The 17198-nt window shown below is 36.6% G+C and overlaps 1 protein-coding gene across 2 annotated transcripts in view; it reads right to left on the bottom strand.

Annotated features, from left to right (window-relative positions):
- Positions 1-5273: 5273 nt before the first annotated feature.
- The window catches only part of LOC144971050 (uncharacterized), a 28356-nt gene continuing 16431 nt past the window's right edge, over positions 5274-17198 (bottom strand). For both annotated transcript variants that reach the window (XM_078911380.1, XM_078911381.1), the window contains exons 3-5: positions 12281-12376; positions 9343-9430; positions 5274-7783 (exon numbers count right to left, since the gene is read on the bottom strand). In XM_078911380.1, the coding sequence (XP_078767506.1) occupies positions 5523-7783; positions 9343-9430; positions 12281-12376 (2445 nt within the window). In that variant the 3' untranslated portion in view covers positions 5274-5522. The remainder of the gene's footprint in view (positions 7784-9342; positions 9431-12280; positions 12377-17198) is intronic.

Below are 17198 nucleotides of genomic sequence, written 5' to 3'. Positions count from 1 at the left end.
TTGATGTATTGCTTTTGACTACCTATGTCATGCATCTGTTGCCCCAAACTACCTGCGTTGCCCCATCTTTCTTGTTTTCAATCATGTTTGAGTATGACCCGAGGCAAAATTGCGATTGCACTTTTAATCCTTTACAAGCGAGATTTGATTTTACCTGACACCAAATTGTGATGAGTCTTCTCATGCTCGAGTAATCCTGATGCTTAACTTTCAGATGATGAGTAACATTAGATGTGTTCTATAAGGATAATGAGATGTGTCTCAATAACGTCTAGATAATTATATTTTCCGAGTTTGATCATATTATTATTGACATTAACCCCCTCTTTACCAACTATAGGAAAATCGTCACATTCTTTACGATCCAACCAACATTTTTCTTATTCAAATTTCTTTTGTAACTCATAAAATGTAAAGAAAATGAACAGTGTGTTGTAGAGCATGTTTTGCTAAAGAAACTATGTATGCAAGAATTTTACTGCTATTTTGTTTGAGTGATAGAAATATATATTTTTGTGTTAGTTGGGTGTGAAGGAGAGAGTTGAAGTCAATTTTCACCTTTATTTCATTTCGACATGATACGGATTTCCGCACTGGCCAACAACATTTTAGATAGTGTCTCTTCAAAGTACGGTAGATATTATGTAACCTCCCTACCAAGAAATTATTAACAATGATGCGACACGGGTTTTAACTTAAGCTTTTATAGAGCTTATTATCCACCAAAATAAGTAACATATAGCTGTACATAAAATACGAAGAAATACCGCTTTCGATTCAAATTTTAGAAACAAGATGGAGACTATTTGGACATATCTTAAGGAGAGACAGAAATATTCCAGCTAATAAGGCAATGGCGTTATTCTTTACACCAAGCGGACATGACAAATACAAAGGCAGACCCACAACAAGCATATAAACTACGATAAATAAAGACCTCAAGCGCCTATATGACATACAAGAACTGAGATGCTAAAAGGGTTTAGAACACCCGAGATCCACCGCAGCAGACCGTCATCAGTGGAAAGAATTCACTCAACAAATCAGAGAAGCTGCCAAGCATCCCAGATTAGGAGGCGATCGGCAATAAGTCAAGTAAGTCATTATCCACGAAATGTGCTAAACGCGTTTTACAAAGGGTCCCCAGCCAACAGCAACATTTAACAAGATAAAGGTGAAGACGTGACATTTGTGAGGCGCAATAATAGGGGAAATGTCGACATAGACAAGGCTGTTGCCGGCCTTGTAGGAACTAATTTTACACCTGAGTACACTGAGAGAATGTGAAGAAAGAGCCTTTTTTCAACACAAATTTAATCTCGACGCTGTTACTGCCATCGTGTCTTAGTGGAAAAATGATGTTTGTTTTCAATAATTATACCAAAACAATAACATTATGGGAGAAATTAAGATTTGAAGAAAAATCAGTCTTGCTGTCAGCGGGTTAATCGAGTGGTAAAAATGCAAAATAACGACTTTTTCGCCACAAAAAGTAGGAGCTTCCTTCTTTAAGGTTTTGAAACACGTTAAATGGGTCAGGCAATTTACAATCCGTCTTGCACTTCACGGAAGTCCCAGGTTTGAGAGTTTTTGACAAGAAGAGGGTCATTTTGATCGATCGATATTTGAGAAATGAGTTTTCTGGTTAAAATTTTAATCAAATTACGGCAGAATAATGAGCAGCAGTCTTACAAACTTCCTTAATCCTCTTGAGGAATGATAATAATTCTTAAGTTTGGAAGCCGTTTGGACTTGACTTGATCTATGCCTTTCGCTTGCAGGTCGCCAGATTCGTAGCTTCGGCTATTTTCCTTGTTTCTAAGATGAAATTGCGTTCTTTACTTTGGGTTTTGCATGTCATATTTTCCAAACCTTTTAATGGTGCCATAATAAATATGAGCAATTGTTATGTACGAGTACAATCTTTTAAAGTCTTTATTAAACCCAGTGAACCGAGTTCGTCCCTGTGTAATTTTCTTTTTTATTTAACCAGTTGACTCTCGTACTCCAGAAATACTTTATTTCTTCAGTTTTAAATGAAATTGCTCATAAAACAAAACTCTTCTTTCATTATATCGCTGAAATTAATCTGACGCATACGCGGTTAGAGAAGTTTTGTTCTATACTTTTAATTCCAGGGGGTCCCAATAGCTCAGTTGGTAGAGCACTTGCTTCGCACTCAAAGGGACCAAGATCGATCCCGGGTGCAGTCGAGATTTTTTCTACCCCCTGTCCACCCAACAGTGATTGGGTAGCTGGGTCTGTTAGATCTGACGCAAAGTACCTTGCGATAGACTAGCGTCCTATCAAAAGGGTAGCAAGCAATTGCTATTATCCGTTTCACGACATAGAAACCGAATAAACTGAGGCTACATGGGTCTTATGGCTCTGAAGGACTACTTTTTTAAAAACCGGGATAATCTCCGGCTCTATGGACCTCACGGCCCTGAAGGACTATTTCATTCATACTTCATATTTCGCTCGTCTTCGCTCTGAGAGCCTTGCATGAGCCCTCAATATCAAAATGATATTCATGATTTATTCAAATATTATTAAGTTGGAAAAGCTATCATAGAATATGGGGATCCCGATAGCTCAGTTGGTAGAGTACTCGCTTCAAATCCAAAGGGACCGAGATCGATCTCGGGTGAAGTCGAGCAGTGATTGAATAATTGAGTCTGCTAGATCTGGCAGAAAGTACTTTGCGATAGACTAACGTCCTACTCAAAGGGTAGCAAAAATTGCTATTGTCCGTTTCACGCTATAGAAACCGGGATAAAAATCCGAATCCATGACAAAATGTCTCTGAAAGACTAGCCAAGACTTGTAAAGCGCTTTGAGCACGTTTAGTGGATAGTGCGCTATATAAAAGCTCAATTATAATTATTTTTAATATATAATAATATATCACAAGTGGAAAGAATTCAGACGATAGAATAACAAGGAAAAATTTCCTTGTAGATTTATTGTGCGGCTATGTAATCTAGTAATATGACACTCGCCTTTAGATCGGAAGGTCCAGGGTTCATGTCCTGCTCTGAGTAACGCGTAGTTGAGTCCTTGGAAAAGGCTCTTTACACACATTCTCTCACCTGGCCGTTAACAGCGTTGTCTCGGTCTGAAAAAATTGTCATATCGCCTAACAGGCATCATGTCTCGTCCTAGATGTTAAATGTTACTGTTGCCTAGGGAGCCCCTGTGCATCGCTTTTAGCATGTGTTGTGGCTATCCCTCTATATAAAAGCTCGAGTTTCTTGTGTTTTACTTGGGTTGTTTTTTTTTTTTTTTTTTTTTTTTTTTTTTTTTTTTTTTTTTTGGGGGGGGGTTTGTTGTTTGTTTTTTTTTCTCTTTTTTTTATTTTTTTTTTTTTTTGCTTCTTTATTATCGTATTTGTTGTTTTAGGGGATTTTTTTGTTTGTTTGTTTTTTAAAATTAATTTTTATTTGTGTTGTTTTGTTTCTCTTTTGGCGGGGGGGGGGGGGGGGGGTTGCTTGTTTTCTTGGGGGTTTTTTTGTGTTTGTTTGTTTGTTTGTTTTTGTTTTGTTTGGGTTTGTTTTGTTGGGGTTTTTTTGTTGGTTTTTGTTGGATTGCTTGTTTTTGTTCTTTTTCGATTATATTTTGTCTTTGTTTTGTTTTTTGTTTTTTTTTTGTTTTTTTTTTGGGGGGGGGGGGTGGTGTTTGTTTTTTAAATTAATTTTTGTTTGTTTGTTTTGATTGTCTTTGGGGGGGGGGGTTGTTTGGTTTTTTTGAGGTTTTTATTTTTTAATTTTTTATTTTTTTTAAATTTTTAAATGACTGTGGCAAGCAGCCTTCAGAGATGATATAAAAACCATAGTATTTCCTTTATGTTCACTCTGTACTCAAAAGATTTAGTAAACAAACATAGACGGGCTCGGTAATTCTAACTTTTATGCAAACAAATGCATTTAAGATGATAATATGGCAGTTTAAACGAATCCATTTGCATTCAATAATGACCTTCCGATTCTGTTCGTTGTCTAAATTACTAAACTTGATAACTGCCGTACTCTGGAAACTCATATTTAAAAATTTGGCCAGAAAACTCGTCCTTCAAATAACAATTGATCTAAATTACCCTCATTTCGGCACAAACGCTCAATTCTGTGGCACCGCGAGGTCCCAGGTTTGAGAGGTTTTTATGGGTTTTTTTTCCCAAGATGAGGGTCATTTAGATCAATTGATATTTGAAGGACGAGTTTTCTTGTCAAATTTTGTTAATGCTTTTCTTTCCAGAGTACAGCAGTTAACTGGTTAAATACATAATTGAGGACTGTACGGTTAACGGTAAGCCCATTTAAAAACAGAGAGAATAAACCAAAATAGAATCAAGAAGAGGAAAACAATTTAAAAGACAATGATTGAACAATGCGTTATTCATGACCTCCAGACTACATTCAGAAATGATAAATCTGCCTTACTCTGAACAAAACACATTAACTCTCTCCTTACCGATCATTTTCAGTATTTTCCCAAAATAGCAGGCTTACCCAGCAGATAAACAATATTCCTAAAACCCAAACAAGCTCTCTACAAAACAATTTTATGTTCTTATTAATTAAACAAATATCATTCTTCAAAGTTTGTGCTGTACAAAATAAATCTGAATAAGAAAAATGTATATAGATAATGTCGTAACAAATGTGACGATTTTGCTGCAGGAATGGGTTTAAAAAAATATTTTGGCTTGAAAACTGTTCCATAAATATCGACTCTAATCTTGTCAAAAATATCTAGATTTTAATAATTTTTTTCAGATTACTGGAGAATGATTATTAAATCATATTCCTAGACACTCAGCAAACACCAACAGCTCATAAAACACACATTGCATGTTTCGATGACAGGTCTTGGCATGTTATAGATTTAAACTCTAGAACTTATTTTCTCTACAATTAGACAAAAAGGAAAACTCAAGACAATTAATTAAAGATTGGATATGCGATCCAAAGCTCCACACAACATGGACAAATCTTTTTTGATAACAGAAAATAATTACCACGATTTAACCAAGTAATGGGGCAGCGCGACTCAACGTTCGGACTTTGCTTCGTACCCAAAAGGTAACGAGTTCGATCACCCGCCGCTGCGCTGTGTGGCCTTGAGCAAATCACCCAGCCCTAGCTCACTTTGCGGCGCTGCACTGCGGCTGACGCCTGGGTCTTTTAAAATAATGATTGCTCGAGGAAGTCTTTTTCGTTATTTATTCCTTACCATAAAAATGAGAAAGTAAAAAAATAATACATTGACATCGCTTTTGAAAGTAGTATTATATTTTGCTTAAGAATCGTTACAGATTACATTTTAAGATATTTTAATCGGCAATTGTCATTTCACTCAGGTCCAGGTTTTTCCATCCCCGTAGAGCTGAAGCGATATCCAAAATGACAGTCTTCAAAAGAATGTATCCGTACGTCCAAACATAAAAGGATCCATTATTACGGTATACCATTCCATATGGACCTCACGGTGAGCTATGCTTGTGAAATCTAAATCGTTTCTATCTACCACGGTCTGAAAAACGATCCTTTACATAAGTTGTTATTCTTTGTTGCTGTCGGAATGTCTTTTTGCTTTATCTCTGTCATTGTAAATGTATCACCGCCATCACTACCGATTGTTGTTGGAGGACGCCCCATGATTTCTGAACCATGAATAAAATTATTGTATGTATTTCCCGGTACTCTGTCATTTTCCTGCTTAGCCCACGGGATTGACAAATCTAAAACATTTGTAGAGTATACGTTGTCTTTTGACGATGTGTAATCGAGGAGGAACCTCTTATGAGTTTCAGTAGGAGGCGGAGAATGTGGTCGTTTGGAATCAATGGTGGTCATTGTGCGGGGTGAAATAGGGATGGACAAATCTGCATTCATGCGATTACATTGGAAAGTTCTGTGTTTAAAACTTGTGTCTATAGTATTGTTATTGTTGTCATTGGTGTCAGATGGAGAGGTCGTTATCACAGATAGAGACGATTCAAGTGAGACGGTGGATTGAAGGAAAGAAGTTGACGCATTGGACGTTGAGAGGTTATGTGGGAAATATGTTACCGCCGGGGTGTCTGATTTTAGAGAGTTATTGGCTGAGGGTATTTTAGGAAGTTGTTGGTGTTCATTGATATCTAAGAGGGATCTGAGATCTATTCCTTTGTTTTTTATCACTGTTGTGTTATCTTTGCTCGTCTGATTCGTGTCTGAGTGCTTTTGATGATGAATGACATGATTTGATTGCTGGTCACTGAACACAGCTCCGGTTTGATTACTGGAAGATAAGTTAGAAAATTCCAGGTTATTGCAACAGCTTCCATCTGATGTTGGAGTCAAGGCCCATTGCTGGGATTGATGTTGCTCCATATTTTGTGAATTTTTGTTTCCAGTTAGGAGGGAGGAATCTGAGACATTTGTTTTAACCTGATTGCAGTCGTGCGCATTTTCAAGACCATCGGTTGTCATGAGACTTTGAAATTGGTTTCTGTGCACAATAGACCGATCGCTATCACTTATAATTTTTGTGAATACATTTTTGGAAGGGTCTGTTACATTGGGAGACATTACGTTTGATTGGGGAAGAAGTTGCTGTGCCAAAGAAGGCACCAATGTCTGTTGAATGTTTTGAAGTTGTATCGTTGGCATCTGATGTGGTTGGAAGATTTGTGGAGTAATCAAGGTCGCAGCCCGAGGCTGAACTGTGTGTGGCTGTAGCACGGGGATATATAATTTTTGGATGCTTCCATTAGCAGAAAGAATATTTGCTGGAAGAACCATTGTAATCTCGTTGGCATTTGGTTGAGCGGATACAAGTTGAATATTTTGACCGAGATAAGGCAGAGTGCTGACTGCGCTTAGACTTTGTTGAAGACAATTAGTGGTACTTTGCTGTTGGCTTTGATGGACAGTTTGACCGTTTACTTGTTGACTATTCTCCGACATTATTTGAAACGATATCGGTTGAGATTGTGTTGGCATTGCTGTCACGGACAGACCAATGCTATCTTTATTTGATACTGCGGTTTGTTCAGCTGTTTCAAGCGAATACATTTGTGTTTGAAAGGATATTTCATTGTGATCATCATTCCTTTGTGTCATCTTTTCGTCATCGTTTTTGTATTTGCACACACTCGATTCATCGTCATTTTCATCATCGGTATCATTAAACGATATGTCATCATTTTCATCATCTTTCGATGTGACTATTATAGACTCTTTTCTTAAAACTTTATCATTTTTTATTGAATTATTTATGTCTTTATCTGTCTTGTTCGCCATCAATGACGTATCTAACATTTGTTGATTGTAATGTGAGGATATGGATGGCAATAATGACGAAGACAAAGGCGTTTCGAGTGGTGACAACGATGATAAAGAAGAGGTTGATAGTCGTTGATAGGAATTATTCTGGGTAGACGAAGTTACCTGACTTTGGTTGACAACGGCTGTCTCCTCAAAATTATGATTATCTGAATACACCTTTCGTTGATTTAAAACTTTTGATGTAGACAGCGATGAGTTTAACGAGGACGTCAAACCGTTATGCACTTCATCTCTCAAAGACGAGGGGGCATGTAAGGTGGATGATGTTATTTCAGGAGAATTAGGCAGATTTTCACCTCCCTCTAAGCAATCAGCCAAGTGGTTGAGAAGTTTACTTTTCAGTGTAAAGTCCTCGTATCCACCGTGGCTGAGATATTTGCTGACTTCAGCCGTGCAGGCTTGAAATCCCATCACGTATTTACTAAGAACTGATGAAGACGGATTGGTTGCAGCTGAAACGAAATTATTGGTACACATATTGGTTAAAATGTCAAAAATTTCGCTGCAATATTACATAATATAATGAAAAGGCTTTGCATTTTAATAGTAGGTTTTCTTCATTACTTTCTATCAGAAAGGAAATATTAAAGTTTTTACACACAGAGAGAAAGACACAAACACACGCATATATCCAATATTGTTTCGAGCACTCGCTCTCTTCAGGAAGTGAAAGTGAATATATATACATATATATATATATATATATATATATATATATATATATATATAATATTATATAACACATATAAATATGTATTGAGTATAACGATAACATGTAATTATGAAGTCTCAACCAGTCCAAATATTGTAAAATCAAATAAGGGGTTTGTTAGATATGCTATATCATTCAAAAATTAAAGTTGTGAACTTTAGTTTGGTTGAGTAGATGGTATAGTGATTAGACACTCTTCTTTTATAGATAGGAAGGTTGCGGATCGAATGCTGGACTCAACGAAGCTGTGGGATTATTCCTTTCGGATCGGAAGGTCCTGGGTCGAGCCTCGCTCGGCGCATAGTTGAGTCCTTGGAGAAGGCTCTTTACTCACATTATCTCACAGGTGTAAAATGAGTACCTGACCGTTAACAGCATTGTCTCTGTCCGAAAAAATTGTAATATCGCCTGACTTGCGTCATGTTTTGTCCTACATGTTAAGTGTTGCTGTTGGCCAGGGACCTCTTCTAAAGCGCTTTCAGCACGTTTAGTGTATTTTGCCCTATATAAAAGCTCAAAAAAAGCTCAACAATTTTGACCCCCAGCCGTATTTTCTAAAGAATAAACGCTATCAAATCACGTGTCATGACCATTCTTCTGGTTCCGGATTCAGTTTTATTTAACTATAGAACAGAGTATCTATCTGATGATCTCGTGATAGTCAAGTATGATTATAGATTATGATGAATGTATCTATAACATAACAAATATTCCTTTACAAACACGGCAAGTTTACATTTCCGATCAGGTTAATTGAATAGAATAACTGGATGGGTGGGAAATAAACTGTATCCTGCTGGAAAGCGTTTTCCGTGTGTTTATTCAAACTAACCGATTTCAACACCTGACACGTTACAAGTTTTTATCCATTCTGAGTTGACATAAGAAATCTTTCCATTCAAGCCAATAAAAATCAAGTAGATAACGTGTTTTACTTTTCTGTTCTTTTTTTTTTTAAATATAAAAAGCCTCTTGGCCGAGCAACCACTATATTATATAACCTTACACTGGTAACCAAATGTCTCCTTAATGACTGAAATAAATAACAATGTGGAATTGAATGTAATTCAATTTAATATACGAAACAGAATAATGGACGTTTCGGGTTTCCCCTTTATCAACAAAACAGGATTAATGAAACACTAAAGACTCGTCTATTTCGTATATTAAATTGAAGCTTACATTCGATTTCACGTTGTTATTTATGTCTTTGAGCTTCGAGCAGCAACATTTGCATTACCCTTAATGACTGACTGATTTTAATTGAACCTCAAAGACAAATAATTGACAGAAACTTACCCGTAAACGGATGATTTTGAACATCTTTTAGGTGACGAACTGCAAGCTCTAAAATATCAGCTTTCTCCATCTTTGAGTGACGTGTTCCCTGTAATAATAATAATAGTAATACAATCATTGTCATGGCCTGTTAAAAACCATTCTATTTTGTCAATACTTGTTTTAAGAAAATATGAGAATGCAAATAGCTTTTTGTTAAAAAATAATGTTCCTACTTTTCAAAGTCTATCAAAGTTTATCATTTTAAGAGCAAATTTGGAAATGATATTATGCACTGTCTGTGGTATGACACTCGCTTTCGGACCGGAAGGTCCAGGGTTCGAGTCCCGCTCTGAGCGGCGCATAGTTTAGTATTTGAAAAATGCTCTTTACTCACATTTTCTCATCCTAATCAGGTCTCTGTCGGAAAAAAAATTAATGTCGCCAAACAGGCATCATATCTCGTCCTATATGATTAGTGTAGTTGTTGGCTAGAGACCCCTTGTATAACGTTAGTAATAAAAGTGAGCTTTTATATAACACAATATCCACTAAAAGTTCTCAAAGCGCTTTACAACGGGTTCCTGGCCAACAGCAACATTGATGCCTGTTAGGCGATATTATATTTTTTTTTCCCGACAGACAACGTTGTTAACGGCCAAGTACTCATTTTACACATGAGTACGATGAGAGAACGTGAGTAAAGAGCCTTTTCCAAGGACTTAACTATGCGCCGAGCGAGGCTCGAACCCAGGACCTACCGATCCGGAAGCGAGTGTCATACCACTAAACCACATAGCCGCACTTAGTAAATATTACACTTTATAAATGCTCAAGTTTGTATGTATTATTTATGGCAGGTAAAGTTTGTTTAAAACTGCGCGAAAGAATTCATAATTTACATTGTTTATACTATGACTTTTAGTTCCTCCAAACACCAAACCTGCTTTTCATAAGCAAGACAGATCGAGAGCCAGACAGAAGACATAGATCGGCACCTCAGTTCTCAAATTTTCTATAAAATCAATCTCGGGAAAACAGCACAAGATCCTAATGGATTCAAATCACGCTAGGGGCGTAAACGCCGAAGTCTTGAGTTACAAGAACATTAGCAAATTTCGCTTAGGGAGATAATATCTCTACAGATCAAAAATATTTCTTGGTAATGTTATTTTCTGGTGATAGGGTCATTGAAGTCTTCAAAAATATTTTAGCATTTTAGAGGAGCAGATGGACGGGTTAGAGTTACGCTATTAACACGGTTGTTCCCCGTGATAATGCTCTTTATTCTCATTTATGTAGTTTGTTGTTTTTTCCCTGTAATCTAGTCGTATTATTTTACGTACACATTTTAAGGTAAGCGGTCTTTAATATCAATCAAGCCTCATTTCAGCCAATAAATTTGATTTTGCCTTGGTAACACTCCAAGACGCATATTATATTATATATATATATATATATATATATATATATATATATATATATATATATATATATATATAAATAGATATATATATATATATAAATAGATATATATATATATATACTGGGTGGGGTTCCTGGCCTCCCATAGCGGGCAGGGGGGTACATACTGTGTCTTCTATCCCCTTATATCTGTTTTCCAACATGCTTTCTGTCTTTGTCTTGGAATGAGATTACTTGGTTTTGTCCTGGCCCTGGCCTGAGTCCTGGCTGGGAGGGAAACAGTCAAATGCATAGTTATTGTTTTGAGAGATGATATTTTTTTCCTTGTAAATCATCTCTCTGTAATGTATTATTGTTATTTTAATGTATAATGTAGGCATTTGAGTGTGTTCCTCTTTGTTGGATTTTGTGCTTGTGTCCGAATGAGACTTATAGGTGATCTCAAACTAAGTACATTGGTGTTATGCTCTTGGAATCTACATCTGATCCCTATTTGTTCCCAGTTCCCCTATGTCTTACTTTTTCTTGGGTGCTTTAATTGTAATTCCAGAACTTTTTACTATCCCATTTTCTTCCTTTTTACTGGCGCTGATATAACCTAAATGTGTTGCAAGCGCCGTAAAACCCTTAAAAACAAACAAACAAACATATATATATAAATATATATATATATATATATATATATATATATATATATATATATATATATATATATATATATATATATATATATATACATTATATTTGTGAGATATTGTGCACGAATCTATGAAGTGCTTGACTATTTAAGGAGCTGAATTCTATTAATATTCTTACCTCTTATTCTTATTACGTCTACACATGCACACACGTACAGAAAAAAACACGTCTCACATACATACACACACACACACATACATACACACATACATAGACGCAATTACACACACACACACATACACATACATGCACACACACATACATACATACACACACACACACATACATACACACAATTACATACAATTGCGCAGACGCAAACACATACTGGCCTCCTTCCATTTTACAAACAACACTTCCTCAAAATGTCGTTAGAAACCGCAATTTTATTATGACCTTTTTCTTTTTATACTTTACCCTCTCATTATACAAAATGAGAAATCCAATTTTAAACTGCTACAATGGGAAGCAGAAGTCAAGATGTTACACCTTCCTTTCTTCTGGTTCAAAACTCCTTAAAAGTGTGTAACTAGTCCTCCGTAAGACAAACAATGAATAGGTTACATATTGAATCATAGCTGGCATAACTGTTTTAGTCAAAATTTAATGGCAGATTCTTATGATTATGGGGAGTCAAAGAGCGAGGATGGATGATCTTTATTTTAAGACCAGTATATATTTCGGCTAGAAAATAAAATGCCATCACTCTGAAACCAGAATATTAGTAGCACAGAATATGTATCCAGACCTCCGGAGTACTGAAATTACACTTTCATGGAAATTGGAACCAGTTTTTGACTCTCACCAAATATAATCATGATAATGAGTTATTTACCTCCATTTTGATGGCATCCAAAAGCAAGGACTTTAATTCCGCTAAGCTAGCATTGATACGTGCACGACGACGCTTCTCCATAACAGGTTTGGAATTCTGAAACAAAAGAGAAATACTCTTTTGAAAAAGATTGTGCAAAATTGATACACCTACGGCTTACCCACAGAAAACAACAAGTTCTAAGCACTTTATGCTTTCCTCTTGTCTCGATATCGGTCAAGAATCTTATTACATTAAATGGATGTCTTAGCCACCTGGTCAAAGCAATAAATTGTAATTATAACTTCCACGCTAATGAAACCGGGATGACCTCCAACTTTATCGGCCTGATTATTCAATAGATAGACCGAAGATGACGTCACTCATGTCTTTGTTATTGTTTTTTCCATCCGCGTTTGTGAGTAATTCTCACTAAACCGTATTAACCTGACGAAAAACGTTCAAGGTTATATATAGTTTTGTGTGTTGGTCCGTAATACTTCCGGATGGCATCGGGCCAACACACAAAACTGTATGTAACCATGAACTTTTATAGTCTGGCTAATACGGTATAGTGAGAATTACTCATAAACGCGGATGGCAAAAACAATAACAAAGACCTGAGTGACGTCAACTTCGAACTATCAATAGAACCGTATTCTATTACTTCGTACACTTCTATACCAGATGGGCTCAAAAGCACAGTGGAAACTTTACACCATAAGGCTTTAGCGTTTTGAGAAAAATACAATCAAGACTTGTGGGTGGCAGAGTATTCGTTAACTCGTAACAACGCGAGGTCCCGGGTTTGAGTGCTTTTGCCAAGATGAGGGTCATTTAAATCGATCGATATCTGAAGGACGAGGTTTTTGGCCAAATTTTTTAATACGTCTCTTTCCTAAGTTAACTTGTCAACGTCATCACCAATTATAGAGAATTTAGTGAGAACTAATCACTTCTTTGGTAGTATATAAACAACAACAAAGAGCTGGCTGACGTCAACTTGATGTAATATATTGAGTGAATGCGTTTGGTTACTGATTGAGTCCCTTGATCAGTGACTTGAGAAATAATTACAAGTACTAACAAAACACTACGGGACTGTATAGGACCGATAGTGAAACTTGTGGTTTTCGAACAGTTTTGTAGCAATAAGAGTTTTGTTCATTCGTAGAAGTAAGCAAGCCTTGAGTGATGGGTTTTTTTTCTATGTGTTTTGTCCTCACTATAGCGTTCATTGCGTTGGACACAACTGAGAGATGCGCCGCGACAAACGCTATCCCCGACAGAAGGGAAAGTGGAAGAAAGCACTACATTCATAATGATTCTCAATCCGTTCCAATACGTCCCAACTCGACGTGTAGCATAACCTAACATAGCCTCTTTGGGCGAAGTTATTATTATTATTATTATTATTATTATTATTATTATTATTATTATTATTATTACTATTATTATTATTATTATTGTTATTATTATTATTGTTATTATTATTATTGTTATTATTATTATTATTATTTTTATTATTATTATTACTATTATTATTATTATTATTATTATTATTATTATTATTATTATTATTATTATTATTTTTATCATTACTATTATTATCATTATTACTGCCATTGTTTGCCTTGCTTTATTATTGATTTTACTTACTTGATTTGTTGATGAAAATATTATATTCTTGTATGAGTAATATTGACAATTGCCTAAAAATAAACTTTTTGAATCATAATATATAAAAAAATGTCAAAATCCTCTCTAAATACTACTTGACTGGACGGGGTTGTCACTGATTCAACTTGAAGTCGAATACCGAAACCATTCAGATCAAATTATGACATCCACCTGTGTTGGTTATAAAACCACAACTATGTAGATTACAAAGGGCTGATCACCTGCAAGACAACGACCAGCGACAAAGTGTATAATATAATGGCTTTCCAGTTATGAAACAGCTAGTGTCGATCAGTTTGGTCTTTCGTGGATGAAAGGATATTTATTATCTTTGTCGAAATAACAACAAATAATAACAGATAACAACAAATAACAACTGATAACACAAAAATTACTTTGATTCCAGCCTCAAAAATCAATATTAAGGTGGTCAACTAGTCTCTGGTTCAATCCCCAACGGTGCCCACCTCCCATAGTCTCTGGTTCACTCCCTACTGGTGGCCATCTCCCATAGTCTCTGGTTCAATCCCCACTGGTGCCCACCTCCCATAGTCTTTGGTTCAATCCCCATTGTTGCCTACCTCCCACAGTCTCTGGTTCACTCACACTTGAGTGGATTTCGGTAGATTTCAGTGGATTTCGATAGATTTCGATGGATTTTGGTATTCAGCAGTACCCTTAATTGTTGTTGTTATCAGTTGTTATTTGTTGTTATCAGTTGTTATTTGTTGTTATCTCGACAAAGATAAATACCGGCCGAGAGTTGTGCACGAAACGTTGGGCCTAGTTGACCACATGAATATTGATTTTTGAGGCTAGAATCAAAGTATTTTTGTGATATCAGTTGTTATTTGTTGTTATCCGTTGTTATTAGATGTTATCTCGACAAAGATAAATACCATGGATGAAAGTCAAGGACTGTTTTTCCCGTTCTGTCGTCACTGATACGGAAGAAAAACTGCCATCACCATTGACAAAAATGCTTTATTATTATTATTATTATTATTATTATCATCATCATCATCATCATCATCATCATTTATCATTATCATTAACAGCATTGGTCATCGAAGGGTTACAAGATGGACAAGGTGGCTCAGTAACCAGTCAGCCTACGCCTAATCACTTTAGCAGCCCTAACAGATGGAATGTGAATAAAACTGGGTTCACTTCCCACTCCATTTAATACATGACACTTTTACCTTTACACTCTAAGGGTTCCCCTCCTGGCTCGATGCATGCCCAATCAAGTCAGCTTTACCAATAAATTTCAACAGCCCGAAAGGTCCCCACCCCTTATCACAAGTCTAAATCACCCCACGAGTTCTTTACATTTTGTTTTATTGTACACCACTTAACACACCTCGAACAATCAATGGGGTTAACGGCACGGGTTACGGGGGTGGACGGTGAAGTGATTTTCACAGACAAAATGCCGTTTTCTTATTAGGGGTAAAAGAAAGATATTATCATGTCTTATTGAGGGAACGAAATTGACGTCACTCAGCTCTTTGTTATTGTTCTTAGCCAGGTGAAACATAGTACGTTTTATCCGATGGCGGATATTGTGAGTATTTCGTATAAACCCACAGCATCATTATAGATGGAAAAAAAGATGATCCCAAACTTGTAAAATAATCTCAAACCTGAGACTTCGCCACTTTCTCCACTGTGACGGTTACAAGAGGAGATAAATGTAAACTTGACTTATCCAGATGTAATACTAATGTCAGATAAAAATCGTTGATAATTAGTACGCATATCATTGTGGAATATATTATTATTATTAGATTCGAAAAAGACGATGTTCTCTTGATAGTTTAAACTTTGATCGACGATAGTTGTATTATCTAAGCTTTCAATAAGACCAGTAATGTTTTCTTACTCATTCGATTATGGATTCATTGACAATATTATTGATAAATCACTTTGTATTCTTCCAATCAAAGAATTTTAAAGGCTTCTTCTTCTTCCAGTGTCATCTCATGGGTTGAGGTCGACTTGAAATGGCACGCCAATCTTCCCTGTTGACGGCTTGCTGACTGCCTTCGGCTGCCGACAATCCTGTCCATGTCCTCACATCATCTATCCAAGTTCTTGCTGGCCTGCCTCTTCCTCTTTTCCCCTCAACTCTACCCTCAAGAATGTCCTTGTTGACAGTTTGATGGCGTCTTAGGTGTCCAAAATACCTTAGTTTTATTGTTTTTATTACTTTCATTAGGGTCGGTCTGATATCAAGGATGTCACAGACTTCTTGATTTGTTTTCTTTTCTTTCCAACTGATTTTTCCAAGGCGACTGAAAGTCCACATTTCAAAGGCCTCAATTCTTTTCTCTATTTGTTTGTTCAAGGTCCATGTTTCTGAGCCGTAGAGAAGTGCTGAGTGGACATAACATTTGAGTATTCTTATTCTCGTTTTCATCTGCGTTTGTTGCGAAGTTAAAATGTTATTCAGTTGGCTGAACCTCGACTTACTTAGCTATAGCAATCCCATTTTTCACTTCCAGCTCATTCTTTTCGTTGTTGGTCATTGTCTGTCCAAGATATTTAAAAGAATCTACTTGTTCGATGTTTTGATTATTAATTTGGACTTTTGCGATTTTTTTCAGGCTTCTTTGACATGACCATTACTTTCGTCTTTTGAACATTCATCTCTAGACCCTTTGCTGTACTGTTCAGGTTTACTTGATTTGCAAGGATCTGTAGATTTGTCTCGTTCGATGCCAACAATACTTTAGATTGACGTCGTCATCCTCGTTTGTACTACTCCCTGAAGAGATTGTCTCTTCCCTGTTAATATTTACAACAAGTATCTCACCCGCAGGGGGCTCAGGGGTACCTGTATAACTTCTATAAACTTTACGTGGCATGATTCATTTCAATATGGGATAATACATAGTAGGGCCCCAATCCTTTCTACGGTGGCCGACCGCAATCATTTAACGTCTTTGACGCGCTCCACGTGTGCCATACACCTTGCTGTAACGCCATCAAGTCCATTGTCCATGTTGCTGGATCATCTGCACTCTCCGCCATAAGTCTTCATGCACATAAAGGAAAGACGACTCCTTACCCTCCGGCAGAGCCTTTGGGTTCCCTCGTATAGTTTAGCCGGTCAGTCGAAACCGTTGGCCGGGGTGTGGCCACTGAGTGCACATCAGTTACTTGGAGCCATATACGAGTTAGACACAAGAGGTGGAGACCAAATAAGTTACTAAGCCATTTCTCAGGATCACTAAGAAGCGTGACTGCCTTTCAC

The sequence above is a fragment of the Berghia stephanieae genome, chromosome 4 (genome assembly GCF_034508935.2).
Source record: "Berghia stephanieae isolate SIO BIC M18660-M18661 chromosome 4, UCSD_Bste_1.3, whole genome shotgun sequence".
NCBI lineage: Eukaryota > Metazoa > Mollusca > Gastropoda > Nudibranchia > Aeolidiidae > Berghia > Berghia stephanieae.
The sequence above is the reverse complement of the archived record's forward strand: the minus strand, read 5'-3'. Positions and strand labels throughout refer to the sequence as shown.